This window comes from Hakea prostrata, chromosome 9 (genome assembly GCF_041222555.1).
Source record: "Hakea prostrata isolate BN-2017 chromosome 9, UWA_Hpros_2, whole genome shotgun sequence".
NCBI classification, from domain to species: domain Eukaryota; kingdom Viridiplantae; phylum Streptophyta; class Magnoliopsida; order Proteales; family Proteaceae; genus Hakea; species Hakea prostrata.
In genome coordinates, this window is record NC_142608.1 from 59,176,766 (window position 1) to 59,189,978 (window position 13,213).

The following is a 13,213-nucleotide window of genomic DNA, read 5'->3' on the forward strand; positions in this document are numbered from 1 at the left end:
CGATTATCAGCCCTTTTTTTGACAAAAATGTTTAATATTTTACTCTAATCAGATAATTTTTTATTAACGATTACTGGTTTTTGAATCCGATTATTATCCATTTTTTGGAGAAAAAAATGTTGAATACTTTACTCTATTAGGATAATTTTTTATCATTATCCGATCCAATAAGCAATAAAATTCGGATACAGACACCCTTAAACAAATACGAATGCGAATTTAGAGATAAATTTCGACTATCTCTTTACAGATCTAAAAATTTGTATATAATAAAAGTGAGACCCACAACTACAATTTTTCTACAAAATCTTTTTTTTTCCTTCTTCATTTTTCCACCCCAACAACTATATGTAAGTCCCACATGTTTAATTTTTTCCAACCCATTTTATCTAGCAAACAAACAATACCTTATGGGAGATAGAGATATAACATAACTCGCAGTTGCAACGTTTCAAATGTATCACAACTCCAAGGGTCCGAGGCCCACATGCCACGGCCCACAGCCCACAAAGCAAATTACAAACGCGGATTATGGACCTGTAACAAAATATTAAACATTTTTCATTTACCGTAAATTGTGAGGGTAAATGAAAAATAGGGAAATTGACACAGTCCTATAAAAGCAAAACTTTTCTAACAAAAACATTATCTATTTTTTATGGTAACAACTTTTGATTGCAATTCTTATGATGGATTATCGTATTGTCACCTTGACAACTATAATGTAACTAACCTTATTTAAGATTGTAATTGTGGGGTCGTGCAACTAATTCTTCACTTTCATAATTTACTTCAAACATTTAAATAGATAAACATATTGTCCTTCACTCTCTTCTTTGCCTATGATTATGCGTCATAGTTGGATGTATGGTTATGATACCGCAGTGGTCTAAGAGGAAGATCATTTTCAAGGAAACAGCGGTCACATGTGGAGATTCAACCCGCTTAAGGTGGGTGTGACAACTTGGTATCAGAGCCTAGATGCTCTACCATAACCTACGACCTAACCATGGCACAAAGCATTCTTGGGGCCACACGTCCAAAAGTGGGCCCACACCTACTGTAAATGTAGTATATATATAAACAACAAGCATAAGAACATCAACTGAACCAAAGAGCTCAAATGGAAGAAGTGCAACGGAAGAAAAAAAATGTAATATATATAAGAAGACATATCAAAGGTTAAAGGTCGATAACAGTAACCCAGTTAGATAAGCTCACTCCGACATGCAAGTAGTGTTGAAACAAAACATTATATCTGAAATAATTAACAAGACTAAGCTCGGGTTAGGCTACATCGTCACAAAGCAAAAAAAACTCCTACTAAAGATCACTAGATAATCTTGAGTAGAAATAGGCATGACAATCCTCCACTGCTTCATGGTATCAATGCTTTGGTGTATGGATTCCTCTAAACAGTCCACACAATTTTGTGGTTGATCTTATGATTTTATGCAAAGCTTAACTCTCCTCCATTTTCTGCATCAGATCATCCTCGTACCTCTTCAAATCCCTTCAATGAAGATCCACCACCAAATGAGGCTTATTTTCTCCAAGATAAGCCTTGATTTTGGTTGTAAATGTAATGGGCACTTAGTCCATTAAAGTGAAAGATTACAGATAAAATCCCTTTAAAATAAATCAATGAGAACTCTCTTTTTTTTATGTAAAAATTCAATGAAAACTCACCAGTCCATCCTTGGAGCTTGCCAAGAAATATCGATCATAGGCTTGAAGATAAGCCAAACTGCAAGGACAAAAGACTAAATAAAGAACAAACCAACTAGATACAACTTTGAAGTTATATATAGAAAAAAAAAGGAGTCTGCAGTGCACAAGGTTCCTGCCAGTACAGGGTCTAATCTCATACCAACCTGGAAATAGATGAAGGCATGAAGATGGTATGAGAGGGATGTATGTTTCCTTTAGTCTGCAGAGTGCGACATAACCCATTTTAGATTCAGACATTTTACAAGCAAGGCATGGATAGGTATAGTTCGAAGCCAGTAGAGACACAGGTATTCTATATTTACCAGATCATAAAAGTTTCCAAGAGGCATGACAGGCAAGTTAAATGTGCAGAAATGCAATATGTGATAACTCAAACTTTAGCCAGAATAGGATGGACACTCATGGTGGTAACTGAGTGCTTAATAAGTGACTGCTCACTCGATTGTTGAGTTTGCAGAAAGAAAATAAGATGGAAGAATAACTGTTGTAATGTGAGCTTGAGGGTAGTGTAGTTCTTCTTGTAATAACACACACAAACACACATATATAGAACACTTAACAATTGCAAGGCTTCATATACAGCTGATTGGCAGCCCATCCAACTGGAAAATGTGAAGTGTTCAGGAAAAAGCTTGCTAGTAACTTGGATCAAACTCAAACCTTCAACTTCTAAACATTAAATTATGAATAATTCTTTCACAATGAAGAAACAACATTTAAGGCTCTAAACCCCATAATTGGGAACCATACTAAATTTGTTAAATGAGGGATTGGTTATATCACGATATATTCCTCCATGGGGGGAATCCCTTGTCATGGATCGTTATTGTCCACTAACATGGTCAAGCATTAGTATTCTAAATTGTTTAGTTGTTGATTTTGTATCTCTTTAGTTACTTTCATATTAAATTGAAGTACTCTGTTTCTAGATTAGGCTACAAAGCTATATTTTAGTTTGACAAGAAAAAGTATATAACCTGATTCTTTTAAATGATATGGAAAGGATATAACAATTATTGACTGTTGCTTTCCTCTAGCACTCTACTTTTTTCATCAATTTCTCTCCATTCACTCATTTTCATTTTTGATGTTGTCACGTGAGCCTAGAGCAACGAAGAAGAGAGAACAAAATACTCTGCAAGTCTGAGAGGAGGCCAAGTCTGCACAACCCCAAAAAAAACGTTTCTTAAATGTTACTGTTTGCTGCTATTGTCACTTCATAGTTCTTGTTTTTAACAGCCTAGCTAAGATATCATCCTGATGCTTCTGCTACTCTTGATTCACTCAATCGGCTGTTTGACATACTGCTTACATAACACTCATGCCATCAATAAAGCATATGCTGTCTCATGGAGCCAACTGCTGCTAATTTCTTTGGTACCGAGAGATTTATACTGCTGAAGATTTCTGGATTTGTTCTACAGCTGAGACAACCATGCTGCAACTGCTCGATTTCTCAGATTTATTCCCTGGCAGATTTATTTCATCTTGGCTGCTATTAGTTAACAATGCTACCTCTTGCAAGGAACTACCTACAGTGATAAACTACAAGGCTTGAAGAAGATTTCTGTGCGAAAATGTTCCCCTGGTTGGATGTTTGATTTATATGAGATCACCTCCTCCCTAGTTTCTCAGTTGGGAAGGATGTGACATTTGGAGGTTGGAGATGACATCCCCTCCACCGCTCCCCCTTCCCCCTCCAACACCCCCCCCTCAAAAAAAAAATGGTCATTTGTTATTTTCCTCCTTGTTACCCCTTTACATTAATCCCTTAACTCCATTATATCCTTCCTCATTGCATTTCCAACTTGTAATTTAGTACAGTTTGCCACCCCTATACTCCATATGCTACAGTTGCACTTCAGCCACTCCTCTTGGTAAACTTCCGACAAATTACAGATTGGCCACCATTCTTTCAACTTACTCCCAACTCATTTACTTTGTCCTTTACCCTATCAAGCAGGCCTCTAAACCTTCTGGTTGTTCAAAGAAGTTCCTATCTATTGTTATTGACATTTTTTGAGTATCCTTGTGCTTGAGAGGTCCCAACAGTGTGGCTAACGATTGAGATTCATCCTGGGATCGAATGGGTTACTTATATAATTGACAATGGGCTTGTGAACATGCAAAATCATTTTCATTTTATTTATTTTCTTTTTGAAATTCATTTTAGTTGCTGGTGGTCGTTATTCGTCCATGTGTAATACATGTGAGGGGAAGGTAAGAGATTTTTATCATCTTCATCTGCTCAAATCATCAGCTCCAGACTACTTAATTTTACCTGAAGAAAACAATATTTATGTGTTGACTGACTGTCCTCAGCAACAATTTTAACTGATTATTGCAATTATTAATCTGTTGTTCTTGGAAATATTCTTCTTTATGAAGACGTATTCAACAAGAATTCATATTTATTTCGTCTACAACAACTTGATGTTGTTTGGTTCACAATAGCTTGTACTGTCTATTTCGTTATATGGTCTATAAAAACCTAAAATGCTATCTGGTCTGCAATAACTTACACCACCTATTTATCATTGCAGTCTTTATTAGAGACCCCCCGTTTGGGGCTTTATATGTATCTACTTTTGTTTGAGCAATATACTACTTACCATCTGCATTCAATGTTAAGGCATATTTATGTAGCCATTTGAATCTGTGCTTTTAGTCTTTATTTGAGAAAATGACTACCTACTGCTGGCCTTCTCTGTAAAGCTTTTATATTGTTGCTGCTCGCTGTAGTATAGTTGCTGTTACTACCATGAGTTTTTTCGCTTGTTATTGATTGGATTTATTCAATACCAAGATTATTATTCACTGATGCAGCTAAATATTTGAGAGGTTGCATTGATATTGCTAGATGAATGAAGTTCTCTTCATAATGAGTGGCCTCTACACCTGTTATCAAAACTAAAACCACCTTTACTGTCTATGCACATTGGTCCAAGCTGGAGCCTTTAAAATGTATACTCCAGCTCGAGCTGGAGTATTATACCATAGGGCCAGTTATGTTTTTGTACAGTATGAATGTATGATAGGGGGAGCTCCTCTATCATGGATCATTAATGTCAATAGATTGAGAAGCTGAACATCTGGGCAATGTAGCACCTTGAAAATAAGGAGTTGGCTGAGATCTCAGAGAGAGAGAGAGAGAGAGAGGTGTGTGTGTGTAATTTCTTTCTGGGGACTTGATGGTCTATCTCCAAGGGCATATGGTGTCATCTGGGGCTGAACTTTCTGTCCAGCCCATTTCACAGCTATTAAACACAGTGGGGCTCTCAGATTTATGATAAACCCAACATAAATGAAAGTTCTATTTCTGACCCCAAGTTGGAAACCACTAACTATCGAATACATTATATATTCATAAAAAAACCTTAACCCACACATTACTGTCAAACAAATTTCAGCTGCAATGACTTGACACATCATGAATCTAGCAAGATCCATCTCCAGCTTCCAGCAGCGCAAAAGTGGTGAAATAGCTGTCTCAGCAAGATCAAGTTGGGATGCCTTATAACATGGATTGAGTTGAGTTCTTGGTTGGACCCAAATCCGAATTTGAGAATTCGACAAAGTTGGTGCTTCTTTTTTCCTTTTTCACTCTGAAAAGAATTTTGCCTATCAGAGAAAAAGTGACTTAAAAAGATTCTTTCTTTTTCTCAACTATTGCTCAACTGCTCACCAGCATCAACTCATCCTCCCAAAATCTTACCCCGGATACATCTCCAATCCTAAACAATCTAGCACCCAAGAGTTTCCCCTCATAAGTTCATATTATTCTTCAAAACCATTAATTGGGAAAAGCAATTCTTTCAATAAGTAATTTTTGTATTAGAGTTGAGAGAACAGAATAGGCAACATCTTAGAATCCCCATAAAACGGGAGGAAAGCTCCTTCCAAGGAGGTATTAATGACCCACCTACCCTCACAAGGTTTTGACAATCACAACACATATAACAAACTTCTAACATCTACTCTTGTGATTAAGAAAATCCAAAATAAATTACAAGATGATAAACTCAAGCTGAGAGTATACATTGCACTGAAGTAGTCCAAGAAGCATTAAAGGCCTGTTTGGGGCGAGATCAAATTTAGAGACAAACTCGACCAAACTCGGTCAGGTCGAAACGTTGGTTAATTTGGAAGAAATCGATACCTAAAAATATTTATTGATATGGTCAATCTTCGCTTGAGTGGGGAACTCGGTTCCCTCTCCTAATCTCGTCCGTTTTGTGAAATGTGAACCGTTCTGACTGTCCCACCACGTAATCTCCCTTTGTGTCGGTTTCCCGTCCCTAAAGGAATCTAGAACAGGGTTCAAATTGACCAATCTTATGCTACGGTTTTGGCTCTCAAAACCAAATTCAAATTTGAGTATGCAACTTAAAGTGAAGTCTCAACTGACCAAAACAAAGTTGTAATGGCCACAAGGGAATATCCCTAAAGATTAAAGCAATCTAGAACAGGGTTTACACTTTTAAGGTATAAATGCTGACATGGTATGATACAGGCCAATACATTTATGGATCACCACCGATACAACACATGCCGATACAACAATTTATTTTATACAAAAAAGTTTTGCATTGAATTGTATTGAAATGTACAGGATGAAAAGGGCTGATACAACCAATACAATTTTGATACCATCGATACTCAGTATAGGGTTAACATATCAGCAAATATAACTTGATACATACCAATACATACTGACACTGTTGATAAATTTAATAAAACAAATTCACTCACAACCAATACCTTATAATCTTCCATTTAATCTTGGTTATTCAAACTTTTGGACTAAAAGATAACCAATGAGCTCTAGAGCATCACCATTTGCATCATCTAATATAAAATATCACAGCATGTGAGAAACCTCTTCTTTTTATAACATTACTTAATTCCCTAGTTTGATTATACATTATTCTTTATCTTAGTGTTTATGCATGATAAATGTTATATGTTTCATTTTTTGTTCCACAAGTGTATTTTCATGTATATGTTGACCATTTCTGTACATTCTTACATTATTCAATACATATTTCCGATACAATACCACACGATATGCCTCTTAAAATCACCCAACCAACAAGTTATTGATACAAATACTGTAAACCTTGATATGAAGTCAGCTTTTTATTTGTTATTACACATACGCACACGGTGAAAACAGAGCAATATACACCATTATATACAAAAACAAATAGAAACTCCCAAGGAAAAGAGGCAAGCTTCAGCAAATCAAATCCAAAATCGAGCAAGTGGATTCTATATAATGTTACCGAAGGATCAAATTCTTGTGAAAGGACATTGGTCCTACTACGGAACACCCAGGATTGCACTCCAGTTTTTAAATCCACCAAGGAAGCTCCCAAGTCGGTTCCTATGAACAAAAGTAAATAGCCAAGTAAATAAAACAGATAAAAGTTCTTGTCTATGGTCTGATTGTGTGTAGACTTGTTTCATTAAGAATAAAAGGAAAAAGTAAAAACAGCTTCTGTCTCTCCTGCTTTAAGCAAATGAAAAATGCTCCATATGGGGTTTCATGCACAGAACTGGATCTCATAAAATAATTTAGAAGTATCATTAAAAAGGTCACAATTTCTTAAAGTTATAAGATCTAAAATCATACACAAAAAAAGGAGGGGAACAATTTGACAGCCAGTGATAGAGGAAATTTTGGTTTGAACTCCATCGTTCCATTGAACCAATTGAACCAGTGGTTCAATTCAAGATAGCATGTGACTAGCACATGACTAATTATAGAATGCAATTAGGACTTCTGATGTAACCAGGGTTCCCCCCCCCCCCCCCCCCCCCCCCAAAAAAAAAAAAAAAAAGCCCCCAAAAACTAGACCCAAAAGGCCCATCTTAAAGCTGGCCGAATACCACAGAGGTATTTTGGTCATTTTCCAGGCCATTTAGGCCTCAATAAGTGTCTAGTTGGAATCCTCTTGATCCAAGGGTCATGGATCTACCTTGATAGATTTATTTGGATTATTATTTTGTGAGTTGTGAGAGTCCTAGTCTAGTGACTCTAGTTAAGAGGCCAAGTTGGAATATGAAAAAGATTCCTTCTGGATAATTACCTATTTAATCTTGCAACATTGTTAGGAGATTCCTTTTGATAGGTACTAAGTTGTTAGTTAGAGTCCAAGTTTGTTAATTAGATAAGAGTCCAAGGAGAGTCCAAGTGTCAGTGTGGTATGGCTCTAAATAAGGCCACCCTCGGATGTAATCAACAGTTGACGATTAATAAAGATGAAGATTGCAGCCAGGAAGTGAACCTACTGCTTCAGGGCTGAGAAACCCCATGGCAGCAAGGGGGGAAGAGGTGTCACACCCCACCCTTGCTATCACTTAGGGAATTTTCTCCTCTCAAATTATTCATTACTTTCTCCATATCATCCCAAAACCATACACATATAAACCTTAGGAATTAGGATATTCCCTCCCTTCTTTCATCAACCCTAGAGTATCCCATTTCTTTTTTTACAAACCCTAGTTTAACCAAATATCCCCATGATTAACCAGTGTTTTTCAAGTCATCCCATAGGGCCTTGGGATATTCCCACAACCCATCTTACATAAATACTAGTCCTTTTCTCCCACCCAAGCCAAGCCATCCCATATGATATCCCATAAATTTTAACCATCCCTTACCATACCCAAACCCAACCAATCTAAACCAACTATTACTCGAAATTCCTCTCCAAACCATTCCATCCATAACCCTTACCATATTGAGAGCTCAATTATTTGCTGGTACTTATTAAAGAGGGTCCTAGATCCTGGGTTACATTAACTTCTCACCACACCCTCCTCCCAAAGATAACTTTCCTAGTTAGTCTAAGTTACCTAATAGGTTAAGGATTGGGTTGCATTCCTTGCTTAAATATTTTTTTTTTCCCGAAGGGGGAGCATTGTTTCTGTTGCAGTTTAACTGGCTGTTTTTTAGCACAAGTAAACATTTGTATTACAGAGAGAAAATACATTGAAGGCATTCACCTAGAACCTCCAAACAGAAGAAAAAAAGGGGGGGAGGGGGGGGGGGGGAGAATCCTACCAAGGGAGGCATAGCCTCCTAACTGGTGTCCCAAGTTGGAAAACAAGCTAAATTACATTGTAATAAATCCCTTGGGATTTACTTCTCAAGCTCTCCATGGAGTTCTAGAGGTTCCCACTGCAGCAGGTTATGTGCCTGCAGAATTCCTGCCAGGTAGTTTTCTGGTTGGCTCAGTTCTCCCCATACACGCATAATTCCTTGACATGTAATGGTGCTGCCTACCATAGAAATTTTTACTTTCACAGGCAGCAGCCTTCTTTCCCTGTGAGAGACCTCTGTCTTGTTTTAAGGTCAGACTAATTAGCACCTTGGTGTTTCAAGCTGAGTTGCTATTTGTGCTTGGTGTTTAGAGTCCAATTACAAATTCCTTCATGTTTAGATTCCAAGTATTTGCTACTTGATGCTTCAAGTCCAAGTATTAGCACCCCAGTTCCTTGGTGTTTAAAGTCTAATTGAGCTGTTGGTGTTTGGTGTTTCAAGTCCAAGCCCCTGTTTTGGCTGTGGAATCAGCCTATGTAGGAAGACTCATATTCTCCAATAAGGTTATGGTTCAAGTTATTGCACATTCAAAGATGTTGCCATTATAGGACTCCAACTATAGCGAGTCAAATTTGAAGTTTGCACTCTCTCTGCCAGGCTTTTAGAAGAATACAAGCAAGGTATTCTTTTACAAGACTCTGTCCGCCCAATCCAACCAATGGATCTTCATCCCCTTTGGACCATATGATCCCTACACCCTCCTAACAAAATCATTTGAATCTAGTTGTCACCTGATGCAGGACCCCACGACCATCCCAAAAGGGACCCAAGGGCTGAAAGAAAACCTAGGACTGTTGCCCAGCACTGTGCGGCACTGCCCAGCAGCACAGGATGTTTGATCCACAGTAGGGGAATTTAGAAATTTCTGGCACTCCTAATCAAGCCCAGTTAGGTCTATTCAAATTCAGAATGTTGGTAGGAGTGCAAATCTATTTTTATTTTGTTATCTGGGTCAGGTGAGGAGTAGTTAAGTAGAAGTTCTATTTCAAATAAAAGTCCTTCCTGACTTATGATTCAAAGTTGAGCACTGTTAGGAGTTGTCTAATAAAGGCTATAAATATACAACCTATGGCCTATAAGAAATCAGTTTTGATGAATAAAAATACTGCTGAGGAGTTGCAGCAGAGACTGTGGCTTGATTGAGGCTTTCAGGTTTCTGTTTCAGGAAATTTCTTGCAGCTGCATTGTGGATTGTTTTCCTTCGGATCAACTTCATCCCTAACCTTCTAAAATCAGTAAATATTCATTCCTACCCTTCCTCCCCCTTCTACCTCCATCGCACCCTAGTGTTTTCCCTGCCCCTTTCCTGCGGCACTTCTTCTTCCCCCAAACCCTAGAATCCCATGTCTCCTAATTCCTTCCACCAAGTAAGTCCCCCTTCTAGAATCACATGCCCTCCTCTCCATCTAGCACTCAACCTCAACCCTAGCCCTAGTTAAAACCCTAGAAGTTGAAACCCTAATTTCCCAAAACCCTAGACTTGTGGAGCTTGAATCTGAAACCAAAACAACAAGGTTCAGATTCAGGATTCCAACAATTCTAAGCCTATAAATGCTAACCGAATCCTGCACACCCCTCTTACAATCTGTAAAAACCCTAACCCTAAAACCCTAGCTGCAGGGCTTTAGAAACCCTAATTTGGCTACTAATTCCCTAATTGATCTTGGATTTTGGCCCTCATCTTATTGAAGATACATCAAAATCTGACCAGCCAATCCAGTGAAATTACCCTTTTACCCTTCAATCTTATTTCTTCTAGGAATCCTCCACAGCTCCAGATTTAACCACCAGATTTGTTTGTAGCTTTTGGGATACATTGTCTTCCAGATTAACTTGACATAGCCCCCATCATTAAACCTAAACCTAAACTTTGAGCAGGCCCCACCTTCAGTTTTGGCCTTCTTGAAATGGTTGGCTCATAAAATACCTTGGTTAATTGCCCTAGTTGGTCCTATTCAATCTAAGGCTACATACCACTTACTAAAACTAACCACCCATTTATCTGTTGAGTGTTGACAAGATAAATCAGGAGAAGGAAAACAAGTGAATGGAACAACGAAAAAGAGCGTACACAGAGGAGGAGGCTGCCACTGTCGGGCCTGGGAAGGTCATATTATACACAGCCTTACCCCCGACTTTACAGAGATGCCGTGCCCAGAAGACTTAGTTGACTTGGTGCCTTGGTGGGCTTGTTGGTATCACCTTGATTTTCCCCCCTCTTCAATACCCTCCACTATTATCCCCAAAGGTCAAAAAAATAACGTATACAATACAATTGTGAATGAGGGTCTTATCCCAAGAAGATCCTCAAGAGAAACATAAATGGGCATCTGGTGTTGGAGATAATACTGCATACTAGTGCAGATATGGGTAAGTTAGGCATGCATATCTTTCCACTATCCAAGAAACACATGGGGCAAATCCAAAGCCCATGCACAGATTTGTTTTAAATGAAAAACTTTATGTATGGGCAGTGTAACGAGAACAAGAATGCTACTACCTAACTGGCAGTGACCACCTAATAGTATGGAAAAGAAACGCCTGTTTGTCCCTTTCCCTCCAATTCAACCCCCCCCCCACCAAAAAAAAGAAAAAAGAAAAAGAAAAGAAAGAGGAAGTAATGAGAGAAGAGCAAGAAGAAGAAACATCTCAAAAGCATGAATGTAAATTACAACAGCAACCTCTTTCACAGCCATCAACCATGTCATGGTTGCACCCACTCTACACCTTCACCTCATTTCCTCACTCCCCTCTTCTAATTTTCACCCAATGCATTTCCTTGGGTAGATTTTGTGGAGATCATCCATGGCACTATATTTTTCAGATAGGCTTCAGGAAAGTACAATGACATTTTGGACATTACTAGAAGATGGAGAAAACAAAAGCAATAATAATCACAAAGACTCCAAACCTTCCCATAAGAGGTCATGTCACTACATTTTTTTATCCATCATGTTTCGCTATTTTTCTCTTCTTTCCTCTCATTACTTTTCAATAAAATTTATTCTAAAATGCACTAAAAGGAGAGGGTAAAGGAGGGAAGAAAATTAGGTAATTGTTAACTCGCACAATCTGCAAACAGCAACACTCTAAATGCATCAAGAAAATGAGACAGTGGAATATGATGTTCCTAAGGTTAAACCACATCACTTCATAAATACACCTTTAACAAGTCAACTGCAACAGATTTCAGACCAAGCACAAGTAATATCCAAAAGTCATCAGCATATTACACTAATCATACATCCATATGTTCCCCTCTGGTCCACTAGAGGAGCCTGTTTCAACGTCTGAATTGAACCAGTAAAACAAAAAGAGGACTTTTGGTCTCAATCCTAACCCAAGTTTACTACGTCCTTGCCCTTGGTCACCAACCTGCTTATCTATGCATGGTATAATGAAATGAACTACACTAGCCCAGTGTATATGAAACAACCATGTTACAATCAAAGGCATAACAGCTATTTCTACATTATAATGCAGTAAACAGTTTCATCCCAAAACACATAATACGAAATCCTTTGTTGGTAGGGCTACCTTGATGAGATCTGTACTCTAATCCTCATACCTCTATTGTTAGAGCTTATCACTACTGACTCTTGCTTCTCAGAAGGATTTTGTTGTTTTGCTCGCATAATGTGCAGCAATCTACCTTGGAAGATAGAATTGTCTAATTATCCCTGAAAAAGAAAGGAAATTAATCAAATTAAACCAACGATGATTATAAATGACATCAGTGAAAGTACTTTCATGTTGATAGGTGATATGTATCCATGTTATGCATGAAAAAGTCGTCATCATTCAGAACAAGAAGCAGGAGTGATCTAGAGTCGAGATATTTGATCATCGAGTTTCATCCTCCAGGTTGCGGAAACCTGCAGTAAGATCTTCATGCAGCTTATTAAATTTGGCCAACAGAGCAGCTTCTCCTTCTGCTGCATCCTCAAATTTCAAGGACCTGTGGTGTGTAAGTCTCATTATTTACTAAAAAATTAATTCCCATAAATCAACTAAATGCCATGCCTCTCTCCTGCCCCTTGTCCCTCCCCTCTCCCCCCACCTTTCCTACTGTACCTCATGAAATTAGTAAATCATTGTGTAGAAGGGGTGAATAAAACCTCAATGACCATGTAACAATGAAAGAATTTTATTCACTTGTAACAGGAATGTTCTGAAACATAAAAACAAAAAAAGAGGAGGAAGGAAAAAAAAAGACTACTGCAGTTCCTGCTTTACATAAATCCAAACTTGCTTAGAATAACTTGGTGTGGATAGACTTAGAGAGCTAAAAGAAGAAGTTGGACGTTAATCTACTGAGATGTGTAAACCAAATTAATGAAAACTGTCCGCAATCCATGGCTATTTGATTTCAAC

General features: G+C 38.0%; 1 protein-coding gene across 1 annotated transcript; it reads right to left on the reverse strand.

Moving 5' to 3' along the window:
- Positions 1-1,175: 1,175 nt before the first annotated feature.
- On the reverse strand, positions 1,176-13,004 carry LOC149005825 (uncharacterized). The gene is made up of 5 exons (XM_089169063.1): positions 12,408-13,004; positions 7,017-7,117; positions 1,875-1,930; positions 1,690-1,747; positions 1,176-1,563 (listed from the first exon to the last, which is right to left on the reverse strand). Exons 1-5 carry the CDS (start codon positions 12,472-12,474, stop codon positions 1,516-1,518), a joined length of 330 nt encoding a protein of 109 aa, XP_089025189.1. The 5' UTR covers positions 12,475-13,004; the 3' UTR covers positions 1,176-1,515.
- Positions 13,005-13,213: the final 209 nt, after the last annotated feature.

Bases quoted from the DNA above. Each gene is read 5' to 3' on its own strand.
- LOC149005825 (XM_089169063.1), bottom strand. From the start codon at position 12,474: ATGCGAGCAAAACAACAAAATCCTTCTGAGAAGCAAGAGTCAGTAGTG. The intron at 7,118-12,407 runs GTATGAGGATTA...TTTTGTTCATAG, and splicing joins GATAAGCTCTAACAATAGAG to GAACCGACTTGGGAGCTTCC. The intron at 1,931-7,016 runs GTAACATTATAT...CGCACTCTGCAG, and splicing joins CACAAGAATTTGATCCTTCG to ACTAAAGGAAACATACATCC.